We start from the raw sequence: 20,070 nt of genomic DNA, 5'->3' as shown, positions 1-20,070 counted from the left end.
AAATTTCCAGAAAAATTTAGGGCTTCTAAGCCCCTACTAACCACTACTTACAAATGTGACACCCTCTACCCCTCACATATATACTAATAAGGAATAAAAAAATTCAAATATTAATTAAAAGTATTTTTAAAACATTTTTTTTTGAACAAGTCTTTCAAAGGGGAAAAAGGCTCACATTCATTTTCTTCTACATCATATTCAAACTTGTCCAAATAAATAATAAAGTATTCTCGACTCAACAAGGTCGTCTAAGCTTCATACAATTAATATAGAACCTATATCCTAATGTCACATCCTATCAGAGCGTTGTGTTCCCGTGTCCTCTAGCATGAGGTTCTTCATAGTCATCCATCTATTCATCTGCTCCCCCGAACACAAGTTCAAGATCATCACAGGATCCAAACACAACAACACACAGGGAGTGAGTTATCACATTCCTAGCTAATAGAGAAACAAGACAATTAAATATACATATTATATAAATGAGATACCACTTGCTTAAACATAGCTCACGTAACTTCACCACTTCGTCATTCAAAATTCACTTTTCAATTATCAATCACATTACACAAGAATCCCACACTCCGATCAAGATATAATAACACATCAATTAGCAAGCATATGCAACAGTTATGCTAAGACTCAATCCTATATGCAATGTGGTACCATGTCAGTGAAAAACCACCCTGGGGCGCTTAGGAGTACATAACAAGACACACCACACAATGGGTTTGTCAGGTCACTCTCACTAAGTAAGATCATAGGGAGACCAGTCAGGGTCACGATGTTTTGCGAGAATGCTCCAACCATATGGGATCAGCATAGGCTTAAAGGAGCACTCAAACCCGATGACCCCCAAGGCCTACACTCCGAAGAGTCCGTCAGGGCCTCTCCCTCCTGATTCAGGTCCAACCCCTAAAATCATTTTAGCACACAGACACTGCTAGTGAATTATACAATACCCACGACCTCACACTCGTGTCTTAAACACGTACAACATATTGCGCTACAATTTAACACTGGTTCCTAAACAGGAACCTACACTTTCTCTTTAACACTGGTTCCTAAATAGGAAACCTACACTTTCTCTTTAACACTGCGCATTTACACTTTTTTCAAGATAACACTGGTCAGGTTATTGTACAATTCACAGCTTACAACATAAATAATGTCACATCAAGAGTTAATCACACACTTATTCATAACCAAAACTCATTCACAATTTCACATCTCATAATGTCACAATTTAGCATCACATGTTTTCACGTATCTCTCAATTCAACACCCGTTCTACTTTACACTTTTACTCAATCTCAAGGCAACATATTATTCCACAATTCATCACATATTTCATTTATAAGCACTGCTCATGAATTATACAATACCACAACCTCACACTCTTGTTTCACACATGTTTAACACAATTGCGCTACAATTTAACACTGGTTCCTAAACTAGGAACCTACACTTTCTCTTTAACACTGCGCATAAACACTGGTCGGGTTATTGTATAATTCATAGCTCACGATATAATTAATGTAACATCAAGTGTTAAACACATCCACTTATTTACAATAGAATATCATGTCCACACTTTAACATTTCATAACATTCCTAATGATATTCATAAGGTACAACATACACATGTTCATCAAATTTAACCATAATATTCTCAAACTCCAACACTTAATAATTTTTGGAATCATACTATAACACTCTACAATATTATTTACATAAATTATTAATATAAATAACAAGCTCTATATATATATAAGCTAGCATACATCATATTGAATCACAAATTACAAAGTAAGCTTTCAATGCACAAATTCTAAATAATTATATGAACACTTTGGTCAATTTCAATTATGATATTAACTTTTTAAATTATATATAAAAACCTAAACAGCAAGAAAAAGAGAAAATACAAAATCAATATCTCTCTCTAAATTTATCCTTTATTTCATCAATTCATATTAATTAGAAAGTACTCGATTTATAGGGTTCACGCTCAACACAATAGCATATCAATTCCACAACAATTGGTCTGTCAAACATATATAATTCACTGTAATAATTATAAGGATAAAATGAAAATTGCAAAAACACCCCCAAAATTCATTCCAATTGATATCTCTAAGGATCCCTACACATGTTCTCACTAATTCTCAATTGTGAATAACTCATCCCTTACCTCTGAGCGGACTCACGTGTCTTCAGCCAGCGATAGCAACATCTCTAGCGGTTCCCTGAAATTCTTTCAATTATTCCTCCGACTGCTCCGATAGAATTTCCAAACGTCAGAGAGACGGAGAAGAGATTGAAACCTCCACTTGTACTGTCTTCATGCGATTCCTTTTTCTCCCTCCAAGAATATTATCTCGCAAATCCCAACGGTGGAAGCGTGCGGAATTGAATTTCGAACAACATATCCAAATTTAATGAAAATCCAACGGCTAACGAAACCGGGATCGTAGTTTTACCAAGACAGTTTTGGGTTTCTGCGGGAAACTAAAATGCTACAATGCGAAGGGTTTTCCTCTAAGCTCAGATATGATTTTGAAATTCCCAACGGTGAGAATGTTCGGAATTGGGTTGCGACCATGATAATCAAATTTTACGATGATCCAACGGTGAACGAGTTCGAGATCATCGTTTTTCTGAGACAAGTTTGGTTGGCCGCGGGAAAAAGAAAGGGTTTTGAGAGAAGAAGAGAAAAAACGAAAATGAGGCCAAAAGGAGGCAGCTGACTTAACATAACTATTTATACCTAGGTTACTTAGCCTATTATTTACTCTATATTTATTTATTTATTTATTTTTTTACTAAAAGTCTTTTTAAATTTATTTACGAAAAATTGGGATGTTACAACAAACCTAAGAACTAAATCAAAATGCACGAAACTAACATACATTATGCACAAAATGAAACCCCTAACAACATACTATTAAACAGCTAACTAATCCATAGCAACATCAACACAAATTCAACAGTCACAGAGAAAACAAATAGGCATTTATCCTATGGTTCAAAAATGAAATTAAAAACGAAGAAGAAGACACTTACTTTGATTGCAGAGGCTGGTGAGTGCAAATAAGAGCAAAGAAGTAGGGAACGAAATGCATAGTGCAGAAGTAGGGAATGCCAATGATGAGGGAAATGCTATGAGTTTTGCACAAAAAGTAACTGCCTAAGGCAACAAATTTTTATTTTTGGCAGTTTCGACTGTTTCACTTAGCGCGAGTGACTCGCTAAGCGAACACTTAGTGACTTTTTGAATTTTCAGATTTTAAATTCACGCGCTTAGCGGGGCAGGCTCGCTTAGCCCAATTCGAAAATTAGAAAACCCGAGAAGGATTTGGGCTTAACATGAAGATACGCGCTTAGCGAGTTCTGCAGCTCTGATTGGTCTGCAACTTTCGCTTAGCGAGATGAGGCCAACTTAATGAATTAAATGCCTCAAGATGCAGTAGTGGGGTCGCACTTAGTGAGATGACTCGCTTAGTGCAATTCCATACCCGAGAGGGAATTGGGCTTAGCGGGTATGACCCGCTAGGCCCAATTAACATGAAGGTCTAGGCAGAGAGATAATTGCGTTTAGCGTACTGATGCGCTTAGCGAGACTATGTTGCACGCTTAGCGAGATGACTCGCTTAGCCCAATTCCAGTAAATGCAATTCCAGAGAGGTTTTTGGGCTTAGCGCGGTGGTCTCGTTTAGCGAGGCCTCTTCAGCTAATGGGTAGGGGTTGGCGCGCTTAGCGCGAGTGGTGACTCGCTTAGCGCATGATGTGCGCTGAGCGAGTGGATGACTGAAAATTTTTCCAAGTTATTCTTCATCCACAACTTCAGAGAAGCTTAAGTAACCCCATTTTATCATACAAAACATGCTAATGACTTACTCTAGCAATCACAAACAAGTTAAAACCTAACTATATGCAATGATTAATAAAATAAAGGAAAAAAGAGCTGGGTTGCCTCCCAGTAAGCGCTTCTTTAACATCACTAGCTTGATGCATATTACCTCATGGGTTTGGAGCAAGCTTGGCTCGGGCCATCAGAACCATCTCATTCTTAAGCTCATCCATCTTGGAGCAGATATCCTGGTCAATTGAGTGCTTTGCTGCATCAAACAGTTTGAATGTGATCTTCTGATCATCTATACCCATTTCCAAGTTACCTTTCCCCATATCCACCACACAATTGGCGGTTAGCATGAAGGGACAACCCAAAATCAGAGGGATTTCAACATCCTCCTCAATATCCATGACAACAAAGTCCGCAGGGAAGGTAAATTGCCGCACCTTGACCAAAATATCTTCAATCACGCCATAAGGCCTTGTAATGGAGCGATCTGCCAGCTGCAATGTCATTCTTGTTGGCATAATTTCCAACTTTCCAATTCTTTTGCATATGGAGAGAGACATCAAATTTATACTTGCCCCTAAGTCAATGAGGGCTTTACCGACTGACATCGGACCAATAGAGTAAAGGATTGTAACACTCCCTGGATCCTTATATTTGGGTGGAAGGATTCTTTGGATAACAGCACTGCAGTTTCCTTCCACTACAATATTATCATTATGGATGTATTTGCTCTTCCTGGTCAGCATATCCTTCAGAAACTTATAGTAGAGTGGCATCTGTTGTAAGGCTTCTCCAAAAGGGATAGTTATCTCAAATTTCTTGAAGATATCAAGAAAACGAGCAAAGTGTTGTTCCTTGTCTTTCCTGGATGGCACCAAAGGATGTGGCACTTCCTTCCCTGAGCATGGGACAACCTCCTTCTTCTTTTCTCTAGCCAACTCACTCTTTGTCTTCTTTTCCTCCTCTTTTTCTCTCTCTCTTTTTTTATTTTTTATTTTTTATTTTTTTCTTCTTTCTCTTCACCATTTATTTTGTTCTCTCTCAACTGATCTTCTTCTTTCTCTTTTTCTTCCTCAGCTACTAACTCTTGCTCATCACCATTCCTCATTTCATCTTCCACCATGGTTGCCTTCTTGCCTCTAGTCATGACAACTTTGCATTTTTCATTAGGATTTTTCTTAGTATTGGCTCCGAAACTTCCAAAAGAATTCTCAGCTAATTGCTTGGCTAGCTGTCCTACTTGAATCTCCAGGTTCTTAATGGCAGACTCTGTGCTCTTGTGATTAGACATAGTAACATGCACGAACTGAGCCAAAGTCTCCTCCAGCTTGGTTATTCTCTCATAAAGGCTAGGCCCTTGATTTTGAGGCCTGTTGGATGATCCTCATTGGTCTTTATTGAACTGGTTTCCAGGATGAGACCTCCACTTCCCTTGATTCTGATTAAAATTGGAACCTTGCTGAAAATTTGCAAATCCACCTGCATTAAATCCTGGTCTATGCTGATTCCCCATATAATTCACTTCTTGTGTAGCTTCATCAAGAGGTATACAACAACCAGATTCATGAGCTCCTCCACATATGCTACAACCTCTAACCTACAAAACTGTTGAATGTGAAAGTTGAGTCACTTGTAATTGAGTTGACAACTTACTAAGTGTCTCAATCAATGTCTCAAGCTGCTTAGCTAGCAACTTGTTCTGTGCCAATAATGCATCTTGTGAGGAAAGCTCTAACATGCTTCTCTTTGTAGGAATATGAGTCCGACTACGCAAAATAGCATGATCACTAGCAGCCATATTTTCTATAAGCTCCATAGCTTCTTCAGGGGTCTTCAATTTGATTTTCTCTCCAACAGAAGCATCCAATAACTGCTTGGACTGTGGTCTCAAACCATCTATAAATAATGAATACTTTAGTATTATAATTTGGTATTAAATATTTAGCTTCCAATGTTTATAAGTAGTTCTTCTCATTTTTATTTATGGTTATTATTCATTTAATATTTAATTTGATTATGATTGTTAGAAAGTTATTTAATACATGGTAGGCTTAAATATGTTTTTAATTCCTAAATTTTTTATAAAAAAAACATATTTTAGTCCTCTGCCTATTTGGTTACATGCTTAACAGGTTTCAAGTAGCTTAAATGGTAATCTTTTTTTATTTTGCATTCTTATTTTCAAACACCCTACTACATGTTTGTTTTTCTTTTAAAATATTAAATCTCACAACATTAATTTGTGCAAAGGGCGTTTGGATGTAAATACTAAAACAATCATGAGGATTTTCAATTTACAATGACTAAAAAATCAATTTTAAATTTAGAGGAGCAAAGATAAAGAACAAGGGTGTGTGGAATTTTTTTTAATCTATATTTTCAATTTCGCTTTATCAAAGTGGGGTGAAAATTCATAAGGGTAAACTACTTTTTTTTTTCTTTTTTTTTTATTTGTGTGTTTTGTTTGGATTTGTCCTTAATTTATATTTTAGTCTCAAAAAATATTTATTACTACCTAGAAACTAAAATAGAGTATTGGATAGATTGAAATGCATATATAGTATATATATGAAGAATTTAAATATTTCTGTTTTTGCATATAGCAAATATTTCAGGGAGGATCTTCTTCATGTCTTTATAAATCCAAAGAGTCGAAGTATGCTTAGTCAACATAAGCTTTTTCTCTAGCTTGCCTTCTACTTATAATCAATTTTCCATCAATCTAGTTCATCTTGTGTTGTTACTTGCTCCTGAAGATCAAATTTGAGATGTAATTTATATATGTGTGATATATAACTTACTATAAACTAGTTGTAATTTATATATTGTGTATGTATTATAGTATACAGATAGAAACTTACTATATTGTGTAAGAAATTTGCCTGATGGCATTCCATTTATAAACAATTCTTATAGCTAGCTTAGTTGTTTCTTTGCGTAGCATATCATTTACTATATTTGTAGTAAATGTTCTTATTTGCTTCTTTCTGAGGGATAATTCAAATTAACATGTTAAGTTGTTGCCACCACAAAGAAAGAATAGATTTAACTGGGGTTATTTTTCATGTTACTCACAATTATAACCCCCGTTAAGTGAGTTTCCAGTCGTTGTGCTTTTGGTTGGCTAAGCGTCCATGGCAAGTGTACTCCTTACAGGTTTGACCAACCCTCGAAAGCACATGGCTTACCTGCGATTTGTAAACCTTCGTAATTTACCAACATTTTTAAACTTCTATTAATGTCATACTCAGTACTCAGCCATTTCAAATCCTTCATAATTTACCAGCATTCATAGTCAATCCTCACGGTTTAGAAACCTCCGTAATTTCAACTGAGTACAATTTTTCTAAAATAAAAGAGTCAACATCTCTAGGTGCCAAATATGGCTCTACTCTTTGTGTTAAGAATCGGTTGGAGAATGATTAGAGACATTATTGGTTGCGCACTTCCTTGGTCAAACACATTAAATATAATGTAAATCATAGTTAGAAACTCAAATTATATTTTAAAATATTTATAAAATTAACTCAAATTTAAAATATTACTGGTGAAGCTTGAAACATGGCCAAGTCAGGAAACCCTTCACCTTCATAATTCTGTGCAAAGAAACCCATCATTCTTTCAAATCTTTTATTTTGTTCCTCTATTTTCACAACATGCTTAACCATTTGTGATTTTAATTTAGTATCCTGTTTCAAAACACAAATTTAATTAAATCAATATATATATATAAACAAGGCAATTTAATAGTTTCCTTCCAAACAAAAATCCACAATAAGATCTTAATTATACAAATAGTTTGAAACAAGCAAAGAGTCACATAAAAGTCCAAGAGAATCCAAACAATCTAAAACAACCAGTAAAGAGTCTCATAATAATGATAATGGCTTAACAGGTATGAAAATGAAGTTTAAACTAATCGGAATAAGAGTTATAATGTTGAAACTAAATAAAACTACTATATATACATGTAGATAAAGCATTATTTTATCTCCCTATCTTTTTTGTCTTCACTACTAAAAAAAAGTTATTTTACGACGCGCGTTCCTCATCGTTTCCGCCAAAAACGTCGTAATAGGAGTAGCAGTTGTAACATCCCAATTTTTCGTAAATAAATTTAAAAAGCTTTTTAGTAAAATAAATAAATAAATAAATAAATATAGAGCAAATAATAGGCTGAGTACCCTAGGTATAAATAGTTATGTTAAGTCAGCTGCCTCCTTTTGGCCTCATTTTCGTTTTTCCCCTTCTCCTCTCAAAACCCTTTCTTTTTCCCGCAGCCCACCAAACCAGTCTCAGAAAAACGACGATCTCACCCCCTTCACCGTTGGATCGTCGTGAAATTTGAGTATCATGTTCGCAACAGAATTACAAGCATTCTCACCGTTGAGAATTTCGATATCATTTCTGAAATGAGAGAAACACCCTTCGCATTGTAGCCTTTTTCTTTCCCGCAGAAACCCAGAGCTGTCTTGGTAAAACTATGATCCCGGTTTCGTTAACCGTTGGATTATTGTGAAATTTGGATATGTTGTTCGAAATTCAATTCCGCACGCTTCCACCGTTGGGATTTGCGAGATAATATTCGTGGAGGGAGAAAAAGGAATCGCATGAAGACAGTATAAGTGGAGGTTTCAATCTCTTCTCCGTCTCTCTGACGTTTGGGAATTCTATCGGAGCAGTCGGAGGAATAACTAAAAGAATTTCAGGGAATCGCTAGAGATGTTACTATCCCTGGCTGAAGACACGTGAGTCCGCTCAGAGGTAAGGGATGAGTTATTCACAGTTGGGGATTAGTGAGAACATGTGTAGGGATCCTTAGAGGATTAAATTGGGGTTTTATTTTGAGATGTTTATTAAATTGCAATTTTTCCTTTATGATTATAAATAAAATATTGATGTCCTAATGAAAATTGCTTGATAAATTGTGCTCTTGATATTTGTATATTTCGACCTATGATTTTGATATAATTGTGTAATATTAGTTAAGGGGTTTTAATCCTAATGTTGTGATAGTGTTTTATATAAATTGTTATATTGAGGATATGAAATGATGATTCAAATTGTGAGTATGTGATGAATTGTAGAAGAATATGTTGCTTTGAGATTATAATATTGTTATTGAGATTGAGTATAAGTGTAAAGTTGAACATGTGTTAATTTGTGAGATACGTGTAAACATGTGATGGTGGATTGTCACACTATGAGAAATGAAATTGTGAATGAGTTCTAGTTGTGGATAAGTGTGTAGTTAACACTTGATGTGAAATTGCTTGTGTTGTAAGCTATGAATTGTACAATAACCCGACCAGTGTTATCTTGAGAAAAGCGTTGATGCGCAGTGTTAAAGAGAAAATGTAGGTTTCCTATTTAGGAGCCAGTGTTAAATCATAGTGCGATTGTGTTGAACGTGTTTAAAACACGAGTATAAGGTCGTGGGTATTGTATAATTCATGAGCAGTGTCTGCATGCAAAAATTATTTTAGGGGTTGGACCTGAATCAGGAGGGAGAGGCCCTGACGGACTCTTCGGAGTGTAAGCCTTGGGGGTCACCGGGTTTGAGTGCTCCTTTAAGCCTATGCTGATCTCATATGGTTGGAGCATTCTCGCAAAACATCGTGACCCTTACTGGTCTCCCTATGATCTTACTTAGTGAGAGTGACCTGACAAACCCATTGTGTGGTGTGTCTTGTTATGTACTCCTAAGCGCCCCAGGGTGGTTTTTCACTGACATGGTACCACATTGCATATAGGATTGAGTCTTAGCATAACTATTGCATATGCTTGCTAATTGATGTGTTATTATATCTTGATCGAAGTGTGGGATTCTTGTGTAATGTGATTGATAATTGAAAAGTGAATTTTGAATGATGAAGTGGTGAAGTTACGTGAGCTATGTTTAAGCAAGTGGTATCTCATTTATATAATATGTATATTTAATTGTCTTGTTTCTCTATTAGCTAGGAATGTGATAACTCACTCCCTGTGTGTTGTTGTGTTTGGATCCTGTGATGATCTTGAACTTGTGTTCGGGGGAGCAGATGAATAGGTGGATGACTATGAAGAACCTCATGCTAGAGGACACGGGAACACCACGCTCTGATAGGATGTGACATTAGGATATAGGTTCTATATTAATTGTATGAGACTTATATGATTTTCTTTGAGTCGAGATGACTTTATTATTTATTTGGACAAGTTTGAATATGATGTAGAAGAAAGTGAATGTGAGCCTTTTATCCATTTGAAAAGCTTGTTTTTAAAAATGTTTTAAAAATACTTTTAATTAATATTTGAATTTTTATTCCTTTATTAATATATATGTGAGGGGTAGAGGGTGTCACAGCTATGTGAGCATTTTATGTGCCACGTGCATGGCACGTGACACATTCAACGACGTTGGCCGTGGGTGCCCGTCTTAGTTGGTGGCGCGCAGGTAACTTAAGACGGTGCACTTGAAAACACCGTCGTTGAAATTTTGAATTTCGAAGACGTTGTTCTTAAGCCACCGTCGTTAAGGTTGATGTATATAATGTTGTAATTCACGCTATTTCGTGAACACTCGCGCTCGAGCTCCCGCTTCCCTGTGTGTCTGAAATTTCTGTGTACCGTGACCTCGCCGTGACCTGTGGCGTTTGCCCGCACCCCCGTCACCTCGTCCGGCGTCTCGTCTTGTGGTGGCACCGCCGAAGCCAGTGAGTACCCCTTTTTGGAGTTGTTGTAACACGACTGTGTTTTGAAGGTAAGGTTATGCGAAGATTTGATGCTCCATAGTTGTTACTTGCTCTGAGTTTTTCTTTTAGTGATGTATCTTTTACCCCTCTTTCAGTGCTTCTTCCCTCAGAATTTGATTGCCGGTATTAGAACCCCACTATTCATCAGGTCCAAACAAGCTTAAATCATGGTAAATGTACTTCTTGACAAATCCAACATTTGCAAGGTGGTTTGACATATGAGAAATAGCTTTAACCTAATGTTCTTAAATTTATTATGAAGCTCTCTAGTGATTACGAAAATCTCTCAATCTCTTCTCTCTCTGTCTCACATGTATCACTGTAAGATAGGTGTCAAAAAGAAAGGATTGAAGTTAAATTTAAACCTAATGTTCTGAAATGAAGGAAAAAGAAGAGATTAATGATGCTAGGGAACTTGAATGAAGAAAGAGAAAGGAACATAATTATTCCTTTGAACTGATTGGGGTGGGGAGTGTGGCACGGAACATAATTTCTAGTTCTATGGATTTATTCGTGACACTGTGGTAGGACCAAGCAAACTCTGCCCCCAGAGTGCACAGTGTCTTTCAGTCTGAGAGGTTCTTTTGTTGGGCTAATTTGAGGAATTCTTTACTGCAGGGTTGAGCACGGTGGCCGATGGCCAAGGAGAGAAAAGACAGTACTGTCAAAATGGTTAATGGTAAGATGAGTGAAGATGACATGTTTTTTTGTTGTCTCTTCGTGTGTTTCCTTTTGGTGGGAAAATGTGATGCATAGAGAGATCTTATGAAGTGGTTTTCTTTCTTCTGGATGGTGTTTCCTAAAGTACAACTAGTTGTGTCATGTTTTTAACTTGTTGTTGCTGCTGAGTCACTTTTGCTCTTTTTTAGTCTCTCAAGTGGATTGGTTAGTACTGGCATACTTCCCAAAGAGGATAAAAATTTAGAAACTTCAAACCCACGTTCAGGCCGCAAGTGGGTTTTTGTTGCTCACACAACTTTCTTTTTGAGAATTAGTGTGCTAAATTTAACAAAGGTGCTAATTAATTACTAGCTGTGCGAATTAGCTTAAGTAGTTTTGAATTTGAGACCTGTATGTCCAATTAGTTAAATTCTTAGATAGAGACTTTGTTGTTCATTATCCGGCTCAAGTATGATTAGCTGTAGTTTCTAACAAAAACAATTAATTACTTTGCATAAACATGTAATATATGTATGTATATAGTATACATTTGATCTGAAACTCAGAACAATCTCAGTTGACACAAACATACACCCGCTACTGTTTTTTTCTTCTGTAAATTGAGAATAAAACTACCAACATGGCATTATACTAATGTAATTATGGAATTTCTTATTGCTGTCGTATATCTTCGACTTCTCACTCGTATTCTTTAATAGGTAATTGTAAGTTTTTTATTAGTGTTCTTTTGGATTCTATACTAAACTAAGGCACCATTTCCTCTCCTTATCGTGTATAAAAAGTATATAAATCATAGACTCTGCCTATATGCTAAAAGGTAAAGAGAGTGTAACAACTAACTTCAAGGGATTACTCGCGAGTAAGGTAAGACAGGGTTTCACCTAACGTGAATCACGTTTAATAAGTCACAAGTGAGTCTACAATAAGATCCGAAAAGTGTATTGGTCAGCAAACATTTATAAAGCAAAAGAAAATGTGGTGATTTCAAGAATTATCAAGTCTATAGGAGCACAAGAAGTACAAATATGTCTTCAGTAAATTATTGTAATAAGTCATTTCCCTGTATCTAATGCAGGATTCAGGAATCAAATGATGAATGCTATTAAAGGCTTCTCAAGATCACCTCAAAATGGATTGTTCATAAATTCATGTTTTGCTCACTGCCAATCTGAGAGTCAGAATACATGGTTTGTTGACAATTCTCCTGTCATTGGGAACAAGGTGGGTGCCTTATCATGTCTCTGATGCAATTTTAGTTGAGAATATTGCATTTGGTATGCGGAGGAGTTTCAGTACTAGATTGAGCTTAATGATGATATGATTTTTTCCACAGAATATTCACCTTGAGAAAAATTCTAGGACATTTACGTAAATGTATGCTTTGTTTATTGGCCATATATGCTTACTTATGGAATGTGCTTTTTAATGGTGTTTGCTTGCCAGTATTTCATGAATACTAATATCTATCTTAATTGGTGTATATTAGCATTCAATAATTTATGCATTTTTCATCCAAGATATGTGTAGCATTTTTCATCTATATGAATGTGGTTGCTTAAATTTATGCAGTTTAAGTAGATATGAGGAGGTGGTGGGTGCTGTTGAATTGGGTTTGGGAAAGAGTGTGTGTTAGAGGATGTGGATAGAGTACGAAGGAAGTGGTCAATTAATAGGGGATTTAGAAAGAGGATGGGTAGTGACAGCTAAGAAAAGAGTACGAAGTTTCCACTTTGTGTGATTTGGTAACCATGGCGGGCACATTTTAGGACAGGATTATCTTGTTTAGCAACAGTAGTAACTTTTATTAGATTTTGAAATTTTCAAGTTTAAGTATACTCTTAAATCCTTTTTTTTTCTTTGTCCCATACCAATCCTTTTTGCTTTTCTACGTGTACTCTTAAACATTTAAACAGAATGCCTCTAGTACAGTCAAAGGCTGAAGATCAAAGTTCATTTGCCACACATGCCAATGATTGGGAATTTGCAATGTCCTTAGGCTGAACATCAAAGTCCATTTCATTCCCAATTAATTTAACCTTAATTAATTAATAAAACAAATTAAGGTGGGCAGGCGTAACTCAACACAAAGATAAACAATGATGTAAACTTGTTTGTGGATGAAATGGATGGCGTTGCATATACCAGCCTTGTTACTCTGCAGTCAAAGGCGTAATTCAGTTCTGTGAACTTGTTACTCTGCAGATTGACATAACAAACATAAAATTTAAGTGATTATAAATCCTTGGCTTAAATATGTTTTGTCCTTTAAATTAGGTCATTTTGTTTTTGGTCTCTCAAATTTAAATGATTTTTAGTCTTCAATTTTGAAAAATGCTTTTAGTCCTTTATGCAGTAAAGAACTCTAAATTCGGCTAGGTTAACCTGCTGCCAATTACCAACATTTTCAATTGATTTTTTCTTCAAAGTGGTCACCTATGCGTGATGAATTGATTTGCATCACTTTAATGTTGTATTTGGTTTAGAAGAGAAAAATAGAATAGGCAAAAATAGGAGATATAATTTGAAAAGGGCAGAATAAAGTATAAATAAAATGATATGTTTTGTTGTTTGATTTAAGAGAAATGGGTGAAAAATAGAATAGAAATAAAATAATATTATAAATTTGTTAGGTATAGATGAGATAGAGAGGAGATAATTAAATAGACACAAAATACTATTGTACCTCATCTTCATGGAGATGAGGTAGTTCAAGCTAAACTAATGGGTATTTTCAAAGGTCTTCAGCTGGTTTGGGATATGGGATTTCGGAATGTGATTCTATATTCTGATTCCACTTATGTTTTGTTCTTGATAAATAAAACCAATGCTCTCATTTTCAACTTCAAGCTGTCTTTGCATCATACTTTTAAGAGAAGGAAATTCGTCATTTAGCCAACCCTGCAGCAGTGCAAACAGGGTTGCCACCAAAGGGGAATGGCATTTATAAAAGAATAATTTATTAATTAAGAGAAGAACAAAGAGCAAAGAAAAGCACACTAGACCAGATGTTGTTCAACATATGGCCAAAACTGAGCTCTTACTTTCCCTGTGCTCCTTACCCTCTTCAGCACCTTCTTTGGATCCACATATCCTCTCATTACCACCCTGCTCTCCTTTCTGTTCACCTCCACAGATTTCACTCCTTTTATTGAACTCACTGCATTTCTCACTCTTCTTTCGCAACCATTGCAGTCCATTCTCACTTTTATCTCTGTTGTCTGCAACATAATATATATCTGAAGGAATTATACAATTAATTATAGAATTCACTATTGCCTCTCTCTCTATATATACTTCATTCTTACCTGCATTGCTTTCTGCTTGGTCCTAGTGCTGGTTACAGTGCAAAAGTTGGAGAGGTAATCTAGTGCACCCATTTTCTAGAAATCAAACCAAAGCCAGATAGTGAGAGTGTGATTCATCAATGGTGTTTATGTAGGGAAGTCTCTAAAAGATTCAGAGGACTAATTAAGGCGCAAAAGCAGGTTTCTTGATAATTATATTATAAACTGTAATTATTACAGGGGACATTTGCTTGTAAAAGATCACCAACTGTGCTATGTTTTATTGACTTTTTTTAGAATCTTTATATTTATTTTGTCTTTCAGTTTTGTACAATCATTATGCTTTACTTTTCCACAGTTCACTAACAAATTGCTCCAACAATGCCTTTTATTATATGATTATAATCACTGTGTTATATATTGAATGGTTCAATATCTTATTTTGGGTTTTCTTTGTCCTCTCTTCTCTTCTTTTTTCTTTGTTTCTTGGGTTAGTTTTTTCAACTAATGTACAATTTATTATAGATGCATGCCTTGAAGATTTTATATATATTACTAATCTTTATAAGTTCTTGATAGATTTATGAGACCTATTGTGTATATTAATCTTTATAAGACCGTGGTTAAAAATTTAGATCAACAACATAAAAGTTCAAACCTGAGACTAATGAAAGTTCAAACACATTATAATCTTCCCGTTGATATTTTACTTGGATATCCTCACTCGTAGGCCTCTTAGGTGGGACTTCTCCTCAGGTACTACACACACCTCTATTCTTAAATTGTTAATTTTGCAAGAGATATTTACAAGTAATGGTCCATTAAGCTCAACAACAATTTTTAATTACATTTTGATGTCATTTTAACATTTATGTTTAAACTTAACTGTAAAAGTTAAATGGTGAAGTAAAGATGTTGTCCACACTCATAAACAGTATTTTGACCACATTGAATGGTCAATGCCACGTTACTTTTTGTTACTTATATTTGTTTGTATGTCTCCCTTTTTTGAAGCATGTATCTGAAGTGAATCCACTTGGAATTTGGTGGGTGCAGGATACACTGGTCACGTGATGACATTTGAGGTTGGTGCAGTGCTTGAGGATGCAAATTGGCAGGCTCCAGTGAATTGTTTTGATGAGAATGACAAGGAAAAGAATATCCCTATTTTGGGATCTGCTGTTCGTGGTGGTTCTCTTGGGAGTTATGACATAGGCTCTGCCACTTGGGCAGACCTTAGGAAAGCACCCCTCCAAAGTGCAATGGAAGTCACTTACATTTGTGTAATAAGTGTCTTGTTCTTTTTTGTATTAAATTTCCCAGTGACATGTTGTTCTTTCCATTTATAAATTACATGCTTTCTTCTACTCTGCAGGTCCACTTTGTTTTAAAAGAACTTGTGCGGAAGTCAATTTCAGAAACTGAGGTCAGCAATGTTTCAGCAATGTCCCAGCAATGTTTTCAGAAATGGAAGTCAATTTTAGTGCACCGTTATTTGAGACTAAATATGGTGGATTATCTACTATCTATATTGAAAATCGTCACATGGCTTATTAATTAGAAAGGGTAATGCTCTTACCAACTGGATCCTTGAGGGTCTGTTTCTATCAAGTTGAGCTAACCGAGGCTACACTTAATTTTGAGCTACCTTTCATTATTTGCAGTGTCAGTCACAATTCCCTCGGGTGATTAATTGGAAAACTAACATATAAGGGAAGGCATGTGTTTAACCTGTACTATGTAGTTTGTTGATGATTGTAATTTGTAATAAGTGTTGCCTATTTTGAGTCTTAACATAATTTTTCAAATGTCACTCTTGTAGCTTCAGCATTGGAATCTGGAAGCTTTCATTCTCCTGTTGATGAAAAGTTGATTTTGAAGGTATATAGCACAATGCCCTTTGTCACTTTTAATTGATTTAAGCTCTTTCACTGCAAAGATGCCCCTTCAGTTATAGTACACCATGTGGACATGATAACCTGAGCTTAGTTGTTTTGGTCTTTTATTTGGAGCTGAATAGTAAAGACATGTCACAAACTCACTATAGTTGTTTGCATTTTGAGAGAGATAAATATAAATGCATTTGAAAATTCTGTTGTGTTTTGACATTTAGAGTTTCCGGCATTGTATGATTCAGCTCAATTCACATGAACATTTCCTGTGCAAAATGTAATTTGATCTCAATTTGGTAGCCTTCTGAGGTTTCTAATTTCACTTTGAAAGGTTAGATTAAGGCATGTCTGCAGTAGTTGCACTGGAATAAAAGGTTTTATTGTTCTTTTGGAGCTAATGTTATTATCTGTGTACCTTTCTTCTTGACTAGTTTGTGGTTGAAGAGATGATGATTGGTCACACAGATCACATATCGGAGTCAAGATCATTGAAGGATCAAATACTTGGCTACTCTGGGTCTGAATTAAGTGATGATGAAGAGGAAGATTGTTTGGAACAGATACTATACTCAACATCCTTTGAAGAGCTGGCAAGCAATTACGTTAAATATGACACGGTCATATGGCTTGCTATATCATTACTTCTAGTTTTAGCTTGGAGAATTGGCCTTCTTATGTTGCTTTACCTGCCCATCAGGAGATATGTGCTTCAAAAGGATTTGTCTTCTTGCATATTATATGTTACATGTATCGAAGTAGTTTACAAGGTATATATGAATTGTTCTGCATGATCGTGATGTTGCGATATGAGTTTTAATACACGAAATGATCTTTTATTCCCTTTCTCTCTTGGTCAAGGTATCAAGACCTTCATTTATACCATTTTGGGGGACTGTAACAATTGAGAGGCGTGTACCTCTTTCTCTGGTCATTGATATTATCATTGAACAAGGTACTGATGTAGGCATACCATAATGTTTTCTTGCCCTTTATTTTAATGTGTTTTGCTTAAACTAATTTCAGTTACCTAATAAGTTTTTGTTTTTTGAGACTTATATATATATATGCAAAGAGTTATGAAGTGTTCTTCTAGCACACGGTTTATATTTTATAGTTGTTATAGACTGACAGTCTAACACATCAATTTTTCCTTATAAATTGTGAGTTTTATATCATTCAAAAGTATGAAAGAAATGGTAGGGTTTTGAACGACTACAAATTACTGGCTAAATATGCATAACAAAGCACAGCTTGTGCTTAAAACCTACCTACATGATGTTTGTTACATCTTATACTTTTTCTTTGATTAGATTTTCTCAATTCTTTGTCCAAGTTGCCTGCAGTCTATATATGGTATCCATACTTTTCGAGTTGAAAGTATTGCACATGGAAAAGCTGCTCTGTAGATGAACTACAAGTTTAGGGAGTTTCTGATCCTTTTGTTTTGAGGAAGGTGAAACAAAATATGTTTCTTAATATGATTCATTATATTTTTTGGAGACAAATTTAAATGTTGAATTTCATTCCTTACATTTTATATTGTAGGGGTTCCTTTAATGTTATACCCTTTAATGTTATACTGCTAAGTACTAACAAAGGGTATGTCATCATCTTAAAAGCTACAATTGGTTTGCAGATGATTGTAACAGAGGCTTCAAAGATCACACAAGATGTGAGTACAAGTGGGAAGCATGCTGATCCAAGCACAGATGAGGAAAACATATGCCAGGAGCAACTGAGGGATCAGTTGTTTTGAGATCATCGTCAAAAAGTTTGAAGGTAATGCTATAGTGGACGCTGTATATATCTTGTTGGTCAGACTCAGGGCAGAAGTACTTGTGCATACATACATTGCAAGTATAATTACTTAGGGTATTCAAAATATTTTGAATCTGAAATGCAGGAATGATGGCCTCTGGGAAGACAACTGTGGGACGGATATTGTCAGAGACGCTTTCTTACTCGTTTTATGATAGGTTAGTGTGGTAATTGCCCCACCTGTCTTCTTTTCAAATTGAGGAATAGAGTTATGAGTGAAAGTGGAGCATGCAACATTTGAAAAACCAACAAATAGGCTAGCACAATAGAGAAAGAATTTCAACTGATGATTATATTCGATTGATATCATTCTTTTAAAAGTTTAGGAACAAAAAAATATTCAATGGTGAGTTCAAGTACTAAAATTAAGAATCATACATAATTTTACAAAATAGCATAAATATATTTCCACTTTTTTTATATCTAGCCTTATTATTTATATTGAACGCAATAACTAAAAAAGTATGTTTAATTTTTTATTTCTTAAAGTAATCATGAGTTTGGGTCCAAAGTACTCCGTGCTCATATATGTAGGCACTAATAAAAAGGTTCTATAAGAACAAGCTAGCATTCAAAGTGAGCAAATAAATATATTTAATTTTTAAATTTAAATAAATCAAAGTAAATTAAGATTACAATACACTTTCTAAATGAAATTGAAAATAAGTATACGCTTACTTTAAAACAAACGTATTTTTTAAATGCTCGGAAAGTAAATTTTATTATCTATATTAATCCTACATAATTCGACCAAAATTATTTCATGTTAAAAATAGTCGTGATCATTGAAAAAGCGTAAATTTTTTAAAAGCATTATTCATAAATGATTGATCACACTTTGCCAGTTGTACATTTTCATGTTTAAATAAGTATTTTTAAAAGCACCCATGCTTTTCACATTTTCTTTGTTAATGTTTGAATTAACTAGACTCTTTTAATTAAGCTAGCTAGCACCAAATATAGTATATATAGAGATTTGTGCAACTGTTTGTTTGGTTGGTTCTGTCAACTTGCATTACATGCAAACTTGATGACTTTCAACAAAAATGAATTCTACTAGTATAGGCAACTACTCTATGAGGCAAATGATCATAGGAAGCACTAATTAAGATGCTTTTATTATAAATGTCATTCCAAAGGCGTGATGTTTGATTTTATCTGAAACAGAATGGATCATCAAGGGCATAGCCAGAACCCATCTATGGTAGTGGAGCTCAATTAGCATATGGTTCTAACACCAGCTTCAGCAACAACTCCAACAATTTTGGTCAAACCAGTAGCAAGAAATTGAGAAGGTTACTGATTTCAAGAACCACAGTCTTCCCCTGGCAACTAATATATTATGTTTATTATTAATAAATTTAACAATTACCTGTTAAATCTAATTATATATATTGTTAATTGTTAATATGATTAAGTTACAATATTTTAACAATTGTTAAATGGCTATTTGTATTCATATTCATTATTTAGGTTATTGTTGCTTAAGATTAATATAAATTTAAATTAAGTAAAATGATAATATATACTACACAAATTTATATACTTTCAGCTTAATTATTAGTACATTTTACTTTTTATTATTATTATATTATATCATGTTTAATTATTATGGTTATTAATATATACTACACAAATCTAGGTTAATTACATTTCAAATACTGGTTGATATATATTTTACTTTATATAATATCATGCATTATCTTGCTTATTTATATAATATTAAATTAATTAAAACCAAAAATTTTAGCACAAACATTATATATACTTATCATAATAATTATTAGTTGACAATA

The 20,070-nt window shown here is 34.7% G+C and overlaps 2 protein-coding genes and 1 long non-coding RNA gene across 5 annotated transcripts; 1 reads left to right on the top strand and 2 right to left on the bottom strand.

The window, feature by feature from the left end:
* Positions 1-4,023: 4,023 nt before the first annotated feature.
* LOC102670436 (uncharacterized) lies at positions 4,024-5,156 on the bottom strand. Its single transcript, XM_006604947.1, has 2 exons — positions 4,951-5,156; positions 4,024-4,729 (listed from the first exon to the last, which is right to left on the bottom strand). The coding sequence occupies exons 1-2, from the start codon at positions 5,154-5,156 to the stop codon at positions 4,024-4,026; spliced, it is 912 nt and encodes a 303-aa protein (XP_006605010.1).
* A 9,120-nt stretch (positions 5,157-14,276) lies between these two features.
* LOC100778499 (heavy metal-associated isoprenylated plant protein 21) lies at positions 14,277-15,085 on the bottom strand. Its single transcript, XM_003555040.5, has 2 exons — positions 14,586-15,085; positions 14,277-14,498 (listed from the first exon to the last, which is right to left on the bottom strand). The coding sequence occupies exons 1-2, from the start codon at positions 14,655-14,657 to the stop codon at positions 14,277-14,279; spliced, it is 294 nt and encodes a 97-aa protein (XP_003555088.1). The 5' UTR covers positions 14,658-15,085.
* A 327-nt stretch (positions 15,086-15,412) lies between these two features.
* On the top strand, positions 15,413-19,732 carry LOC102663928 (uncharacterized). Of its 3 annotated transcripts, none has more exons than XR_005890020.1 (8): positions 15,413-16,130; positions 16,229-16,445; positions 16,888-17,223; positions 17,315-17,408; positions 17,800-17,909; positions 18,093-18,235; positions 18,360-18,432; positions 19,442-19,716. It is a non-coding gene; the product is annotated as an uncharacterized lncRNA (long non-coding RNA). The 3 variants fall into 3 exon arrangements; XR_001386443.3 differs by lacking the exon at positions 17,800-17,909 and having other exon boundaries at positions 15,417-15,847; positions 15,940-16,130; XR_001386442.3 differs by lacking the exon at positions 17,800-17,909 and having other exon boundaries at positions 15,454-16,130; positions 19,442-19,732.
* Positions 19,733-20,070: the final 338 nt, after the last annotated feature.

Source organism: Glycine max, chromosome 19, assembly GCF_000004515.6.
Source record: "Glycine max cultivar Williams 82 chromosome 19, Glycine_max_v4.0, whole genome shotgun sequence".
NCBI classification, from domain to species: Eukaryota; Viridiplantae; Streptophyta; class Magnoliopsida; order Fabales; family Fabaceae; genus Glycine; species Glycine max.
Note: the sequence above shows the minus strand (reverse complement) of the source record. Positions and strands in the feature narration are given on the sequence as shown.

What these genes read in the sequence shown, in the direction of transcription:
- LOC100778499 (XM_003555040.5), bottom strand. Translation starts at nt 14,657, where the DNA reads ATGGGTGCACTAGATTACCTCTCCAACTTTTGCACTGTAACCAGCACT. An exon ending in CCAAGCAGAAAGCAATGCAG is followed by an intron (nt 14,499 to 14,585) that starts GTAAGAATGAAG and finishes ATTATGTTGCAG; the next exon opens with ACAACAGAGATAAAAGTGAG.
- LOC102670436 (XM_006604947.1), bottom strand. Translation starts at nt 5,156, where the DNA reads ATGTCTAATCACAAGAGCACAGAGTCTGCCATTAAGAACCTGGAGATT. An exon ending in AGGAATGGTGATGAGCAAGA is followed by an intron (nt 4,730 to 4,950) that starts GTTAGTAGCTGA and finishes GGTGCCATCCAG; the next exon opens with GAAAGACAAGGAACAACACT.